General features: G+C 39.9%; 1 protein-coding gene across 1 annotated transcript in view; it reads left to right on the top strand.

The window, feature by feature from the left end:
- The first annotated feature begins 1671 nt into the window (after nucleotides 1-1671).
- The window catches only part of agps (alkylglycerone phosphate synthase), a 58319-nt gene continuing 42558 nt past the window's right edge, over nucleotides 1672-17432 (top strand). Inside the window, exons 1-4 of the mRNA XM_079619728.1 lie at nucleotides 1672-1956; nucleotides 10440-10529; nucleotides 14050-14140; nucleotides 14231-14351. Of these exons, the coding sequence (XP_079475854.1) occupies nucleotides 1796-1956; nucleotides 10440-10529; nucleotides 14050-14140; nucleotides 14231-14351 (463 nt within the window). The 5' untranslated portion in view covers nucleotides 1672-1795. The remainder of the gene's footprint in view (nucleotides 1957-10439; nucleotides 10530-14049; nucleotides 14141-14230; nucleotides 14352-17432) is intronic.

The raw sequence follows: 17432 nt of genomic DNA, 5'->3' as shown, positions 1-17432 counted from the left end.
AAGTTTTTATAAGCTGTCGACCCCAAAAAATGAGTGTTTAAGGATCAGGCAGTTGAGACAGAGCGTAACGCGTCTCATTACTCTGAGAACTAACGTACGCCCGCGGGAGGAGAACGTAATCGGCAACACAGGATCGCTTATCTTACAGAAATATAATATATAAAACTGACATTGGATATTGACTCACCAGTGACCAAATGTTGAACTCACTGCACACGTAACTGTGTTTTTAGTGCATACTAATGTCAGGATCCCACAATTTACCCATTCGTTCCAGCCTGTATCCCGTTTGTTGGGGTCGACAGCTTATAAAAACTTATTTCTGTGTTTCTTAGCTTGTTTGCTGTAAAAATGACACATTTTAAATGTAATAAATGACAAGGAGGCAGCCTCTCGCAATGCAGAGTCAATGGAGACGGTTGGATTGCCCCCCCCCCCCCCCCCGGTGTGGGCGTGGTCTTCAGATTACGACGCGTTACGCTCTGTCTCTATTGCATAAAAACTGAAAGCAAATGAGTTGACCTTACGTCTAGCTCCGTCTCGCTACACGTCCAGCGAGGAGGAGCGAATGTAATTTGGGCCTAATGGGCGGAGCTAGAATATCTAACCCCACCCACAACTCTATCCCTCCGGCCCATTAGACGTCCAGAGAGGTGGAGCTGGACGTGATTTGACTCTGCAGTGACCACCACTTGTGAAAACTGCAATGGGCTTATTCTGAGACACTGTTTATGATTTATGGGGTTTTAAAAAAGCAGTGGGTTGATTTTTACCATTATAGTGTGGTTGTGTACACACACTGCCATGTGAAAGTGAATTTTGGACTTTCCTTTAAAGGAAAAGTTCGGTATTTTACACTTAAAGCCCTGTTTACAGATTGTATCTGATGAAATAGAACGGTTAAGATTAAAATTTGGACACATGCTGCTGTCCCGAGAATTTTAGGTTTATTTTGCTTAACTGCTGTTAACATGAATCAAACAACAAAATTAATAACAACAACAAAGACAAACGGATAAACACTCTCTCCTCTTGGCTGAATAACTTTAGTAGCTTTAATGAGAATATATTTTCTACTTGAATGCTGCTGTTAAATGCTCTGGCGAGGAGATAAACATGGCGGACTGTGTACGGCTCACTGAGGGGAGGAGCTATGCTAATAGGGCAGAGACTGTCAGCGGTTGTGGGCGGGGCTTAGCTGTTCTAATGTCAAGTCACCTTTATATATATATAGCGCTTTTTACAATACAGATTGTTTCAAAGCAGCTTTACATAGATAACAGGAAAATAGTGCAACAAAGTTTGTTTCCGGAAGAAAATCGCGTCACAGTCCAGCTCGAGTAAATTCAGTGATGTTTCATTTTTGTTGTAAAAAAGTTATTAATTTAGTTAATTTATATAGCCACTCTGGAGAAAACCGTGATGTTCTCATATAATGGTGTAAATTCAGGCAGATCAATAATATTGTTGAATATTAAATTAAATGTCCCAATGTGACGTCACATTGCATAAATTTTTTTGATTTTGAGATTCTGTTTATGATTTATGGGGATAAAAAAAAAACAGTGGGTGGATTTTTACCATGAAAGTGTGGTTGTGTACACACACTGCCGACACACTTTGATGTTCAAACATCATTTTGCATAACAGGTTCCCTTTAAGGATAGTGTCAGGGAAGATCTGCTCGGAGGGAGGCGGAGCGCGGTGCATGACGGGACGCGTGAGTGAGTAATCTCCACCTCATCCCTCCATCATCAGCCGCGCGCTGACCTCTGACAGCAAACACGGAAGCAGCATGGCGTCAAACAGCAGCAACGCTCAGCAGAGACTCCGAATCATCGCAGGACATCTGCAGAAACACACAGGAGATGGAAACACGAGCGTCGCGGCGCAGGAGTGCAAAGCCGAGGCGTCGCGATCCGACCCGAGCAGTGTGACACCGGTGCCGAAGAGGAGGTACAGTATGTGTGTGCGCGCGACTGTGCGGTGGGGTCCAGCTCCTCACACACACACCATTCACACACACACAAATAAACGCTGGATGTAAAGAAAGAGCAGTCGCGTGAAGGGATCCAGAAGCGGGCGTTATGTAGTATCAGTGTGTGAAAGCTGAAGTGAAACAATGTCTCCATTCATATCCCGGAGGAGGAGGAGGGTGCGGTGGCGCGCGCGTGCGTTCAGTTTCCTTTTTTGTTTTGTTTTCATAATCATTGTGGTCATTTCACTTCTTATTGGGGTTACACTTAGCGAGCAAACCGCTGCTTGTCACAGGGCTGCTGGTTCCTCCACTATAAACTCGCATCAGCCCTTAAAGCTATAGGTCACCTAAAAATGAGTTCACTCAGCCTCAAGGAAACGAGATTTAGGAACCAGGGCATTTTCAGTTAAATTTGTGCCTGTGTTCCTCACACAAAGCTATTTGATAATTGTAATATGTTGCACGAGTCATGTGGACCGAGCCATATGGGGCTGACAGACAGACACTCATAGCTTGTGATCTTCTGAAAGTTGTGCAACATGAGGGGATAAGCAGATGAAGGCTGTACAGTTGTGTGAACTGTATCTTTAATGAAGATTACGGTCTCTCTATAGCTCAGAGTCCCTGAGAGCGTTCAGAGGATCTGTGGAGAATATATAGTGGTGATTTTTAGTAATCTGTTAACAATGTATGTGCTTAAAGTGACAGGTCACACAAAAATGAATCATTTACTCATTTACTCGCCCATGAGTTTACAACAAAAAAACACTGTTCAGTTTACAATGAATGAACACAAAAGAAGATATTTTGAAGAATGTCGGCACCCATTGACTTATAGTATTTTCCCCCCCCTATTATGCAAGTTAATGTGTGTCGTCAACTGTCCAGTTACTGTCATCCTTCAAAATATCTTCTGTTGTGTTCAACTATCCCTTTAATGAAAGCTATTAGACAGTGTTGTTTAAGTTTTGTTGTTAATTCTGGAGGTCGCTGTGTGCTGAAAGTCTAGGTTTGTGAGTCCTTGTGTAGATTGATATCTCCTTGTTTCCTGAGTGTTCAGGCTTGTCCTGTGATGATGCAAGCGATGACCATGCTTCTGTAAACAAAAAGGGCGTTGCTTATTTCTGTGTTTTCTGCCTCTCAACCGTTCAGGCCTGAAGCTCTTTATGGCATATTATATAGACTAATTATCTTCCTAAAGCACTGCTGCTGTTGTGATTTGATTTCTCGAAGGTTGTTCTGTCTATGACAGCCGTGATCACTTTCCTCTTGTGAGTTAGTGGATGGATTATTGGTCCCGCTCTCCATGGTTGTGAATGTAAATATGAGGTGATCTCCCCACAAGTTGTATTTTGTCTGTCAAAAGTTATCATGGCAAAGCTGTGCTGTGATTGGCCGAGGACCGGGGTGGCCTGACTTCGTGTTTGCTAACGGGGCTTTGCTGCCATCTAGTGCGGGACACGAGGCGAAGAAACCTTTGACCTACTGAGACACAGCTGAGAGATTCGAGTGCTTCGGCCGGGCGGTCAGTGTCGTGCTGTTTCCTCGGGCAGTTTTAGGACAAATCACAAATGTTTTCTCTGACTGAACTTTCTCTGGAGGAAGCACAGTTGTGGTCTTTGCGCTTGACCACTTCTCTGCCTACATGACCCATTTCCTGTGTTTGGCCAAAGTGTTAAAGTGGACGTGAAGGAACACAAGTGTGTGTGTGTCGAACTTTTGATTACTCAATGGGACACACTTAAAGGGATAGTTCACTTTGAAATTAAATGTTGGTATGTTTTATCTTAGCTGAAGTGCATCCAAGATGTAGGTGTCTTTGTCTCCGCAGTAGTTTCAATTTTGATATTTTTAGGTCAAACCGTTCTTGTCTGACAGTCATATCATGCAGGTATATAGGCACTGTCTCTAATACCATGCAGAGAAAATAGTTTGCTTCGCATCCACACTTTCATTCCCTTCATGCATTTCTATTGATGAGAAGACCCAGACCCTCTTGTGACATCATGTCCCGTTTTTGGTTCGTTTAGATGTCTTTGGTCCGTGTTGCGTTCATATTTCAGCCGAACTGCACCAGAGTTCGTGTGGGACTCTGTCTGTATATCGGGGCCTTTAGCCCTCAAATATCAGTAGCCGCGTTTCCTTCATAGATTAGCGCAAAACCTTTTTGATATTTTCTAAATGTTGTCCCTTCGTCCCGGTTTACATGTATCCCAGCCACCGCACTAGACATTATTTTTAATGGAGTGATTGAAGGTGTTATCAAGCATTAATTGTAAGGAAAGCTCTTTATATTGTGAGCGGCACATATGAGGAGTTTCTGGGTCACACTGACAGACAGGACAGACCTGCTTACTTTTGATATCAAACAAAGTCTCAACTTTCATATTTGGTAATTTTTTTAAAGAAATTTAAACAATAAATGCTGTTTTGTGGCTCTTTAATGTGTGTGACAGATCGCTGTGTCGCCTCAGTTAAAGCCGCTCGTGAACCGATCATCTCTTCCTTCTAGTTGATTTATAGCATCAAATAAACATGAATGAACATCAGGAAGAACATCAGGACATTACACGCCAGGTGACTGTAAATGCTAAAATGTAAATGTTTCCATTGCAGTTTTGTGAAATGTTCCTTTTCCAAATTGCCCGAAAACCACTTCATGCGAGCGTAAAAACATGTTTGCGATACATGGGAGTTTTGGCGAAATCTAATATTTTCAATTCGCGAATTTAATTTGTGTAATTTGAAGGGTAATGTAAACGCGGCTCTCTCTGAAGAGGTTTTAGAGATGGATTTAGTGTGTTTTGAGCTTTGCCATCTTCAGACCTGGGACAGTTTTGCCCACTTACTTCCTGTCATCGCGTATACACACACTCTCAAGAGGCCTAGACTGCAAGTGTGTGTATTGAGAGGAACAGGCGGGCCCTTACTTTACTTCTCCTGGTCGGCATATGCGTGACATTCCCAGATGTGTGGAAAGAAACACTTTGGAACAATAGGCTTCACTTTTCTCCCAAATCTCTGTATATCCAGTGCAGGTCATTGATAAGATACTGCTGGAATTTCTGTATGTGTTTGTTGTCAAAGAGAAATGGTAGATGTGGAGATTGTTGAACTGTATTCAGCATTCTTGTATCTTATCATGCCAGGCATTATACTGTGTAGGGTTTTAAAATATTTCCTCTTGGTGCTAGTGTGTGCCAGATGAACATAGTTGCTCAAATGTAACCTTTATCAAGAAAGATCACATAGTTTCTTTCGTTTTTACATGTTTGGTCCCATTTGCTAACATTTTCTAACTACTGCAGTAGATTTAGCCAAGGTTCGTTCAAACCTAGTTTGGCATATTCAAAGAAAGTTGCTTGCTTTGTTTGAGAGCTTTTGTCTTAGTGCATTATAATGAATCAATCCAGCTTGTCATTTAGTTCAATTTCAATATTCAGTACACACAAATTTATTATGTGAACACAAACTTTTATTTTGGATACGATTAATCGCGATTAATCGTTTCACAGCCCTAGTATCGACACTGAAATATCGGTTCCAATACTCATTTTCAGATACACTAATACCAGCTCTGCGTTCTTCTCTCTGACGGTGAATTGACGCACACACTCCTCCTGTCACTCTTTGCTCCAGTTGAATCGTGCCTGTATTGCACATAATTTTAGTCATTATTGCAGGTTTCGCGCTCACAACTAAAGCGCATGCACTACTAATTTATATAAGTGCCGCGCACATAAAGCCGCCTCTCAAACTGCTCGCGACGACCAAATTGACTTCTATTCGTGGCTTATTGCACTTAAACTGTTGAATGCACACACAATTATGTCAAAATGCCCGTCTTGCCAAGTATTCAGGGAAATAGTCAGCTTTGGAACATAAATAGTTGAGAGGAAAGGCATGTTGTGTATTGGATCCGTGATTAAGCTCTTAAAGTGACAGCATAATCCTGCTCGTGTAACTTTTGTTACTTTAATTGTCAGCATTAATCTGTATTTAACTTTTACAGTGAAGATTATCCCGTGTTATTTTATATTTGACTGCTTTCCTTGTAGTATTTCTTACCTGAATACTACTGTTAGACCCAGCTGAAAAACTATAGTCATGTTTATTTCATTTGTCTCTTTTATTTGTGCTATCGTTTGCAATTAGTTTATTTGTTCTTATTTTATGACTGACTTTTCTTGTCTTTTTTTTGTAAATGTAGTTCAACGGTTCAAATAAAATCTCCCTGTGCTGAATGTAAGATATTACGACAAAATTACCCAAAATATAAAAAAAATTATGAGATGATAACAAATGATCTGTATGGCGTTTTTTTTCCCCATTTGAAAATTATATCGAATATCAATATTTTTCAAGGTATTGCATCGAAGTTGGAAAGTCCAGTATCGGGACAACACTAGACTCAGATTCAGATGACGTGTCTCTGCTGTCAGGTCTGTCTGGAGTGGTCACATGTTTGTCTGCGTTGCTGTAAGAAGTGTTCAGTGGCTGTATTGAGAGTTTGAGGGGCTGCCGGTCTCCTCCTCTGATCCGCCACTCATGCTCCTGCACACGGACAGCGTGTGTTTAGTGTGAGTCTCGCAGCAGGCGCACCGCTCTAGAGATCACAGCTGTGCTCAGTCCTGTGCTTTAGTTAGTGTTGTCTTCTGAGGCAATCTTCACAATGACCATTGATCATGCTTATGGTTCGAGAAAACACAGGAGAGGTGTGCAGGATTTTTTCTGAGCGACCTGAGCCTTACATAGACACATGGAGCCTGTTGCTAGAAGGCCCTCGGGTTAAGAAAACCCTTAGTGATGATATCCTCACAACTATAACTAAGAGGTTGCTTAACTTTAAGGAGAATGTGACGTGGGGGGATGTTTCAAACCATAATGTACTCGAAGTGCGCACGCATAAAGCGTCTCTCAAACAGATCAGGAGTACCAAATTTAGTTTTTTTGTGCTTAACTGGTAGGGCTGTAACGATACAGCAAACCCACGATTCGGTTCGTATCCCGATTTCTGACCCACGATTCGATACAAACCGCGATTCTTGCGAGGAGGGAGGATTTTAAAAGGCAAATAAATAAATAAATAGCTAAAGCTATAACTCTTTTCTTGTAACAAAATACTTTTGAAAAACAAACCGAACTATACTCCATTGTGGAGATGATTCGAGCATGTTAAAAATTATTCTGAGGTAACCGAGGCTTACTGTCTGTGCTGTAAACTACAAATAATATATTGCCTATTCCGCATGACCCACATCTCAAGCGCAGGAATAACGCTTGCCACAAAGTGAACGCGCCTATATAGAGAAATGCACACTTCCTACGAATTAGCCTAAGCAGCCATTTCTTTATGTTTTAAATTAACGTTAAATCAAGTAAAAGTATTTCAAGCTTTCTATATAAGTTTCGATTCGTTTATGAGGTGAGCTCCAGTTCACACGCGCGCCGGTGCCACACACACACACACACCGCGCGCTTTGCTCACTTGCTCTGGTGTTTGCTTGTATGTATGTGTGTGTGTGTGTGTGTGTGTGTGTGCTCGCGCGCGTGTGTGCGTGTGGGGGAGAGGTGCGATTTTTGAATAATAATCAAATGATACCCAGCGATCTTCGAATATTATTTTTGCTTGAAATTCCCATACCTAATATGTAAAAGACCCCGTCACAGCCCTAGGATCTATTCTGGACGAGAAAGATTAGTCTGGGAAGGGGTGTGTCGATTGCGATCTGCCTTCTCACACCGCGACACAGGTTCGTGGATCTGAGTGTCGCGATTTCGGTTTAATATCGTAAATCGTTACAGCCCTATTAACTGGACAAATACACACACAAAAGGATGTCTAAATGCCCGTCTTGGAGAGTGTTCACCTAAACACAGTGGTTATGTCTGCCTTAAGTGAGTTGAGAAAGCAAATACGTGTGTATCAGTATATTGTATATGTGCATTCGCTCTTAAAGTGACAGCTGCCTAATAAACCTGCTGCTGTCTGTCATTACTGGTAATCAAACAACAAAAGACAGAGAAAATCACTCTCTGCTCTTGACTGATTAACTTTAATTGTAAGCATTCATCTGTATTTAATTTATACTATTAACACTAGAACTACCTACTACTAGAACGACCATAGCGGTCATTTTGACCGTTCATACTTGGACGTTCATTTGGCCGTACTGAACGTCATATGTCATGTCATATCTACATTGGAAACTTCTTTTTAAGTTTTCCAATGAAGCTTTCAATTCCTGTCATCATATTATGACGCTATCGCCCTTAAAACAAGCACAAAAGAAAGATTGTCCCGATAGGTGCTGCCTCTCTATGGGTCTCATTCATGAAACATTTGTAAATATACGAGTAAATATGTGAGTGATTTGCACGTAAAGAGACCTTCCCGAAAACTCTTCTCCTGAATCACAAATATTTCGTAAACGTCAGATGTGATAGTGAAACGTGTGTGTCTGTGTTAATGAATTCCAATCAGTCGTAAATGGGACGCGCGTGCACGCTCATTCTGAATTACCATAAACCCCGCCCATTAAATCCGACTGACAACCATATATGGGCATCATATTATGACACCAAACGAAGGATTTCAACATGTCTTCTCAAAAGCGAATGAAAAAGAAAAATTTCTCATTATCAGATAATATTTTATTATCAGAAGTTCATTCAAAACGCCACATTTTATTTTCAAGCGTACATAGTGGCGTATCAGGTCCTAATAAAAGGAAGCTTGGCAGATATTACAGATGCAGTTACTGGAGGTTCATCTGTTAATCGAACAGTCCCAGAAGTGAAAAGAAAATGGTTCGACATGAAGCTCGACTGCAAAAAAACGAATTAGTTTACTTCGAAAAAATATAGCCGAGCCGTATTGAAAGCAATTAATTATTTGATTAAAGTGTTCCGTTTGCAGATGCTATCACTGGCTCTCATTATAAAAGTAATAAGAAAAACCGTATGTAATTACTATATATAATATTTTTTCAAAATGCTGTGTAAGTAGCCTACCCGATTAAGGTGAATTAAAATGCAGCCTTATTAATGAGCAAAACGTTCGGATGGCGTGGCTGGGAGCAGGTGTAGATTTCTTTCGTACCAACTAACATTTGGAAAATACGATTTACGCCAGAACCACTTTACACACGATTTACACAAAAATTAGTTCTGCTCGTGTTTCATGAATGAGACCCATATGTGAGGAAAGTTTTGCGTACATTTTTCCCCCCACCGCACTCACCACGTGAAAAAACATGCAAAAATGTTAGGAAACGTCAAAGCTTCATACCGTTAGCCTACAGTCTTGTTTGTAAATAAGTTATGCTATGCAACGGGTACCAATTGGCGGGAAATTTAGCGGATTTATGTATCAATACATGCGTGCGGTCAAAATGACCGCTATGGCCATTCTAGGTAGAAATAGTCAGAACTGTTTTGTGATTTTAATAAAATAACAGTGTCAGAATAAAATATACACATATTTAGGAAAAGTCAGAGTCCTACAGACAAATTGATTTTATTTGAACAAAGTTATTACACTGTAAAATAAATAAAAAACAGTCAAAATGACCGTCTTGGGAGTTCTAGTGTTAAGACTATACAGTGTTATTTTACATTTGATTACTTTGTTCAGTTTCTGTAGTATTTCGTACCTGATACTGTTAGACGCACCTGGAAAACTTAAAGCACTGTTGTTCATTTCATTTGTCTCTTTATTCTATTGTATTTACTTGTGCTATCATTTGTAACTTGTTTCTTTTTATTTTATTACTAACTGTAAATTCAATCCGAATCCTCCTTGTGCTGTATGTAAGCAACAAAATCACCCCATTGTAAAAGCACAAATACATTGAGAGAACATTTAGGAGACATGATTTAATAAAGAAAATCATGACAATATTTTGCTAAACTAAAATTTTACACTCAACATTGACAATTTATTATTATTTAGAAATATTGTCAAATAAATTCTGACCATAAAGATGTAAAAATGCAGATATATTCTTTAATGTTTGTAAAAAATGTCACATAATTAAAAAAACAAAAATAAAAAAAACCCAGAAGTTTATGGCTAATACATTTAAACTCGCCAAACAGCAGATTTTTTAGTGCACTTAAAATAGTGCTGTTTTTTGGCATCCTTTCATGCAGTGACTCGTATAGATAAAGACAGCAGGAAATATATTTTAACTTCCGTTGACTCTTCTTTAAAGGGTTTCTTATCCGAAGCTCTCTTCACTCTTAGCAGAAGTGAATGCTGTGACCTTCATAGTAACGCTATCACTCGTTCATGAGCTCTGTCATTATCACACTGCAAAGACAGAAGTGGGTAATCTCTGCAGGTCACGATAATCGTCACTAATCGAATATTATATTTGCAGACGTGCAAGACAAAGCTTGCATGTCATTGAATATACTGTGTGACCGCATGTAAACTGGTGGCCTGTGTTTCTTTCAGGCAGGAGGTCATGAAGTGGAATGGCTGGGGTTACAGTGACTCCAGGTTCCTGTTCAATAAAAAGGGTCAAGCAGAGTTCACAGGCAAACGGTGAGTACGATGCACCAAACTAATACCCATTCAATTCTGCAGATTTTCTCCAGAACAGATGAAGAAAAGATCTGAGTGGATTTCAACATGATATGAATGTGTTAAGCAGAGCTGTGCACTAAAATCCCAAAAATAGAGAGTTCGGTCATCCTGTACTCACCTTGATATATGTATGACTTTCTTTTTGCTGAGGAATACAGGTGCATATAGTCAGTAAGTTAAATTTGATTTAATTCAGTTTAAAGTTTGATGAGATTGATACGGTAAAACCGACCCCATCGTTACAGTTCGTATCTCTGCATATCAAGTGCATTTAGTCTCCAACAAGGGCTGCAAGCGTTCAACCAATCACAACAGACTGGACCATCTGACCAATCAGAGCAGAGTAGACCAATCACAACAGACTGGGTCATCTGACCAATCAGAGCAGAGTAGACCAATCACAACAGACTGGGTCATCTGACCAATCACAACAGACTGGGTCATCTGACCAATCAGAGCAGAGTAGACCAATCACAACAGACTGGGTCATCTGACCAATCAGAGCAGAGTAGACCAATCACAACAGACTGGGTCATCTGACCAATCAGAGCAGAGTAGACCAATCACAACAGACTGGGTCATCTGACCAATCAGAGCAGAGTAGACCAATCACAACAGACTGGGTCATCTGACCAATCAGAGCAGAGTAGACCAATCACAACAGACTGGGTCATCTGACCAATCAGAGCAGAGTAGACCAATCACAACAGACTGGGTCATCTGACCAATCACAACAGACTGGGTCATCTGACCAATCAGAGCAGAGTAGACCAATCACAACAGACTGGGTCATCTGACCAATCAGAGCAGAGTAGACCAATCACAACAGACTGGGTCATCTGACCAATCAGAGCAGAGTAGACCAATCACAACAGACTGGGTCATCTGACCAATCAGAGCAGAGTAGACCAATCACAACAGACTGGGCCATCTGACAAATCAGAGCAGAGTAGACCAATCACAACAGACTGGGCCATCTGACAAATCAGAGCAGAGAAGACCAATCACAAAAGACTGGGTCATCTGACCAATCAGAGCAGAGTAGACCAATCACAACAGACTGGGTCATCTGACCAATCAGAGCAGAGTAGACCAATCACAACAGACTGGACCATCTGACAAATCAGAGCAGAGTAGACCAATCACAAAAGACTGGGTCATCTGACCAATCAGAGCAGAGTAGACCAATCACAAAAGACTGGGTCATCTGACCAATCAGAGCAGAGTAGACCAATCACAACAGACTGGGCCGTCTAACCAATCAGAGGAGAGTAGACCAATCACAACAGACTGGACCATCTCACCAATCAGAGCGGAGTAGACCAATCACAACAGACTGGGCCGCCTGACCAATCAGAGCAGAGTAGACCAATCACAACAGACTGGACCATCTCACCAATCAGAGCAGAGTAGACCAATCACAACAGACTGGGTCATCTGACCAATCAAAGCAGAGTAGACCAATCACAACAGACTGGACCATCTGACCAATCAGAGCAGAGTAGACCAATCACAACAGACTGGGTCATCTGACCAATCATAGCAGAGTAGACCAATCACAACAGACTGAGCCGTCTGACCAATCAGAGCAGAGTAGACCAATCACAACAGACTGGGTCATCTGACCAATCAAAGCAGAGTAGACCAATCACAACAGACTGGACCATCTGACCAATCAGAGCAGAGTAGACCAATCACAACAGACTGGGTCATCTGACCAATCATAGCAGAGTAGACCAATCACAACAGACTGAGCCGTCTGACCAATCAGAGCAGAGTAGACCAATCACAACAGACTGGGTCATCTGACCAATCAGAGCAGAGTAGACCAATCACAACAGACTGGGTCATCTGACCAATCATAGCAGAGTAGACCAATCACAACAGACTGAGCCGTCTGACCAATCAGAGCAGAGTAGACCAATCACAACAGACTGGGCCATCTGACCAATCAGAGCAGAGTAGACCAATCACAACAGACTGAGCCGTCTGACCAATCAGAGCAGAGTAGACCAATCACAACAGACTGGGTCATCTGACCAATCAAAGCAGAGTAGACCAATCACAACAGACTGGACCATCTGACCAATCAGAGCAGAGTAGACCAATCACAACAGACTGGGTCATCTGACCAATCATAGCAGAGTAGACCAATCACAACAGACTGAGCCGTCTGACCAATCAGAGCAGAGTAGACCAATCACAACAGACTGGACCATCTGACCAATCAGAGCAGAGTAGACCAATCACAACAGACTGGACCATCTGACCAATCAGAGCAGAGTAGACCAATCACAACAGACTGGGTCATCTGACCAATCATAGCAGAGTAGACCAATCACAACAGACTGAGCCGTCTGACCAATCAGAGCAGAGTAGACCAATCACAACAGACTGGGCCATCTGACCAATCAGAGCAGAGTAGACCGTCAGAAAGGAGTGGTTAAGAGACTGAATCCTTTGTTGAACCATTTCAGACACTGAGAAAAGAGATGACGCTGCAATGGATGGATATTATGAGAGAATAACATATTTTTTGGGATGTGTGTAAACCTATTGTAGAAGACTCCAAAACTAAATTAGGAACCTTTTAAGTAGCACAATGGGGCACTTTAAACTATTGTTACATGTGCACGTGATATGTCTAGTTATGCGATGTGGGATTTGAGCATTGTTGTGTTGTGAAACGTGTCATTGTGCTTTCCAAACATTGCTATAGTGCACTTCAGTTTCACGCAGTGTTGTGGCTTCCCTGAGACGGGTCTGGACAGAGATGTTTACCACAGTCTCAAGGACACACACACACACACACACACACACACACACACAGTAATCATACAGACAGAGTGGCGCTGCTTACACACACACACACACACACACTGCCATATGTCTCATTCACACATAAATGTCATTCAAAGAACATGTCTATAGATTAAAACGGTTATACACATGCAAAGAAAATCTTCAGAATCATTTCCAGAAGGTTTTTCATCACTACTGCAGTTTTGTTTTATACAATATTGTTATAATATCGTTTTACTTGGTATTAGATATATACCGTATTTGCATTGGCTAGCAGCTCGGGCTGTCAGTGATGTGCTCATGCCATCTAGTGGCTGGACAACTGAACACAGTCGGACACGAGAAGCTCAGAGAGAGAGTTTAACAGATTTACTTCAATAGTTTTGAGCAAATAATTGTTTACAATTGAATTACTAAGAGAAATCTCATAAAATAAAAAATCCAAATAGAAGAAAAGAACTGGATTTTTATTAAAGTGTAAATTTTTTTATAATAACAGTAAAGTTGACATGAACTAGGCATTATTTACGCTTATATTACATGTTTTGTATAGACTTGCATGGGAAATACAGATTTAGAGCATTGTGTGTAGATTTCAGGAAATGGTCCAGTGTCGGTTTGCAGTGGATTGACTCATGAAAGTGTGTGTGTGTGTGTGTGTGTGTGTGTGTTTCAGGTATCGGTTGAGTGGGCTGATTTTGCCGAGTCTGAAGGACTGGTTTGAGGGCACGTTTGGAGCCAACTTACAGCATAAATCTCTAGCGACAGTGAGTGTGTTTCAGACAGCTGTGTGCCAGGCTCTCGTGTGAGTGTGTGTGTGTGTGTGTGTGTAATATGATATGTGTGTGTTCCTCTAGCCCACTCTGAATTTAAGTGCCGTCGCGCCTCCTAACCTGAGCGAGCCCTTCGTGGAGGATCTGAAAGCAGCGAGTGTGTCCGCGTCACATGACCCGGAGGACCGGGTTTTCCGAGCGCATGGTAAAGAACTTTGTGTTTGGCAGAAAGAAGTTTGATCAATTTTCCAAGCATGCGTAAGAATGTTGTCATGTATTTCCTCATATTTCACCGTGGGAAATGTTTCATACAGAAATTCTGCTTATTTTAATATACTTTTCTTATTAAAATGTGATGATGCTAAAAATGATAATGGCCCTAAAATAGGTTTTATTTTTGCAAACTAATTATTTTATGATTTCAGTTTTTGATTTAGGTGTGAAATAAACTAAAATTTAAGATTTTTTTTTTACATTTCCTAAAGGATAAATAAAAGTAGTAATTTCTTAAAATAATCATACTTGCTCCAAACTAGTATTTTTATTGAGAGATTAGAGCATAACTACATGCTACCTATATCAAGTCATGTGTTCAAATCACAAAAAGGTTCAGTTACTGGATGTTTATATTGGGTCAGGTGTACAGTAGTACATATGAAAGCGCTATATAAATGATACATACATACATACATGCATACATGCTTACATACATACATGCATACATACATCCATACACACATACACACATACATGCTTACATACATACATACAGTGCATACAGTACATACATGCTTGCATACATACATGCATACATACATGCTTACATACATGCTTACATACATACATACATGCATACATACATGCTTACATACATACATGCTTACATACATACATACATGCTTACATACATACATGCTTACATACATACATACATACATACATGCATACATACATGCTTACATACATACATACAGTGCATACAGTACATACATGCTTGCATACATACATGCATACATACATGCTTACATACATACATGCTTACATACATACATACATGCATACATACATGCTTACATACATACATGCTTACATACATACATACATACATACATGCATACACACATACACACATACATGCTTACATACATACATACAGTGCATACAGTACATACATGCTTGCATACATACATGCATACATACATGCTTACATACATACATGCTTACATACATACATACATGCATACATACATGCTTACATACATACATGCTTACATACATACATACATACATGCATACATACATGCTTACATACATACATGCTTACATACATACATGCTTACATACATACATGCTTACATACATACATACATGCTTACATACATACATGCTTACATACATACATGCTTACATACATACATGCTTACATACATACATGCTTACATACATACATGCTTACATACATACATACATACATACATCCATACACACATACACACATACATGCTTACATACATACATACAGTGCATACAGTACATACATGCTTGCATACATACATGCATACATACATGCTTACATACATACATGCTTACATACATACATACATGCATACATACATGCTTACATACATACATGCTTACATACATACATACATACATACATGCATACATACATGCTTACATACATACATGCTTACATACATACATGCTTACATACATACATGCTTACATACATACATACATGCTTACATACATACATGCTTACATACATACATGCTTACATACATACATGCTTACATACATACATACATGCTTACATACATACATGCTTACATACATACATGCTTACATACATACATACATGCTTACATACATACATGCTTACATACATACATACATACATGCATGCATACATGCATACAGTGCATACAGTACATACATGCTTACATACATACATGCTTACATACATACATGCTTACATACATACATGCTTACATACATACATGCTTACATACATACATGCTTACATACATACATGCATACATACATGCTTACATACATACATGCTTACATGCATACATGCTTACATGCTTACATACATACATGCTTACATACATACATGCATACATGCTTACATACATACATGCTTACATACATACATGCTTACATACATACATGCTTACATACATACATGCATACATGCTTACATACATACATGCTTACATACATACATGCATACATGCTTACATACATACATGCTTACATACATACATACATGCTTACATACATACATACATGCTTACATACATACATACATACATACATGCATACATACATGCTTACATACATACATGCTTACATACATACATGCATACATACATGCATACATACATACATGCTTACATACATACATGCATACATACATACATACATACATGCATACATACATACATGCATACATACATACATACATGCATACATACATACATACATACATACATAGACCTGAACAAGACGCGTCTAATATACACGCATTTAACGAGCAGTTCTCTCTACATTTTCTGTTTTCCTCACTTTAGACATAACCAACTTTGTTTATGTAAACCTTGTGTGTATTTGACAGTATATTAGCGCAATAAGACGCGAAAGATAACGTATCCCAGTAACCAGGCGCTGTTAGACAGGCTTTTAGTGCATGTGCGCGTCGGGTGTTTGCGCTCAGAAAAGCGCGTGAATGACATGTTTAACCGGTAAAGCTTTAAATCACATGCAAATAATGAACTTTTGTGAACTGTAGTGTCAAGTTCCTCTGCGTTAACATTTGATGTGACTATACGTCGCAACGGTCGCGTGTTGAGACGGAGGCGTCTACTTTTACTGTTATTCTTTTACAGTGTGTAAGTGAATGTCGTAATATTAGTGATCATGTGAAGATTTTGCAGTGGGCTACATTGTAGGGGAAACACTGTACATACATACACATGCACGCATACATACATACATACACACACACATGCATACATGCATACATACATACATACATACATACATACATACATACATACATACATACATACATACATACACACACACATGCATACACACATACATACATACATGCATACATACATGCATACATACATACATACATACATACACACACACATGCATACACACATACATACATACATACATACATACATACATACATACATACATACATACATACATACATACATACACACACATATGCATACACACATACATACATACATACATACATACACAC

Source organism: Phoxinus phoxinus, assembly GCF_949152265.1.
Source record: "Phoxinus phoxinus genome assembly, chromosome: 7".
Classification (NCBI taxonomy): Eukaryota; Metazoa; Chordata; class Actinopteri; order Cypriniformes; family Leuciscidae; genus Phoxinus; species Phoxinus phoxinus.
The sequence above is the reverse complement of the archived record's forward strand: the minus strand, read 5'-3'. Positions and strand labels throughout refer to the sequence as shown.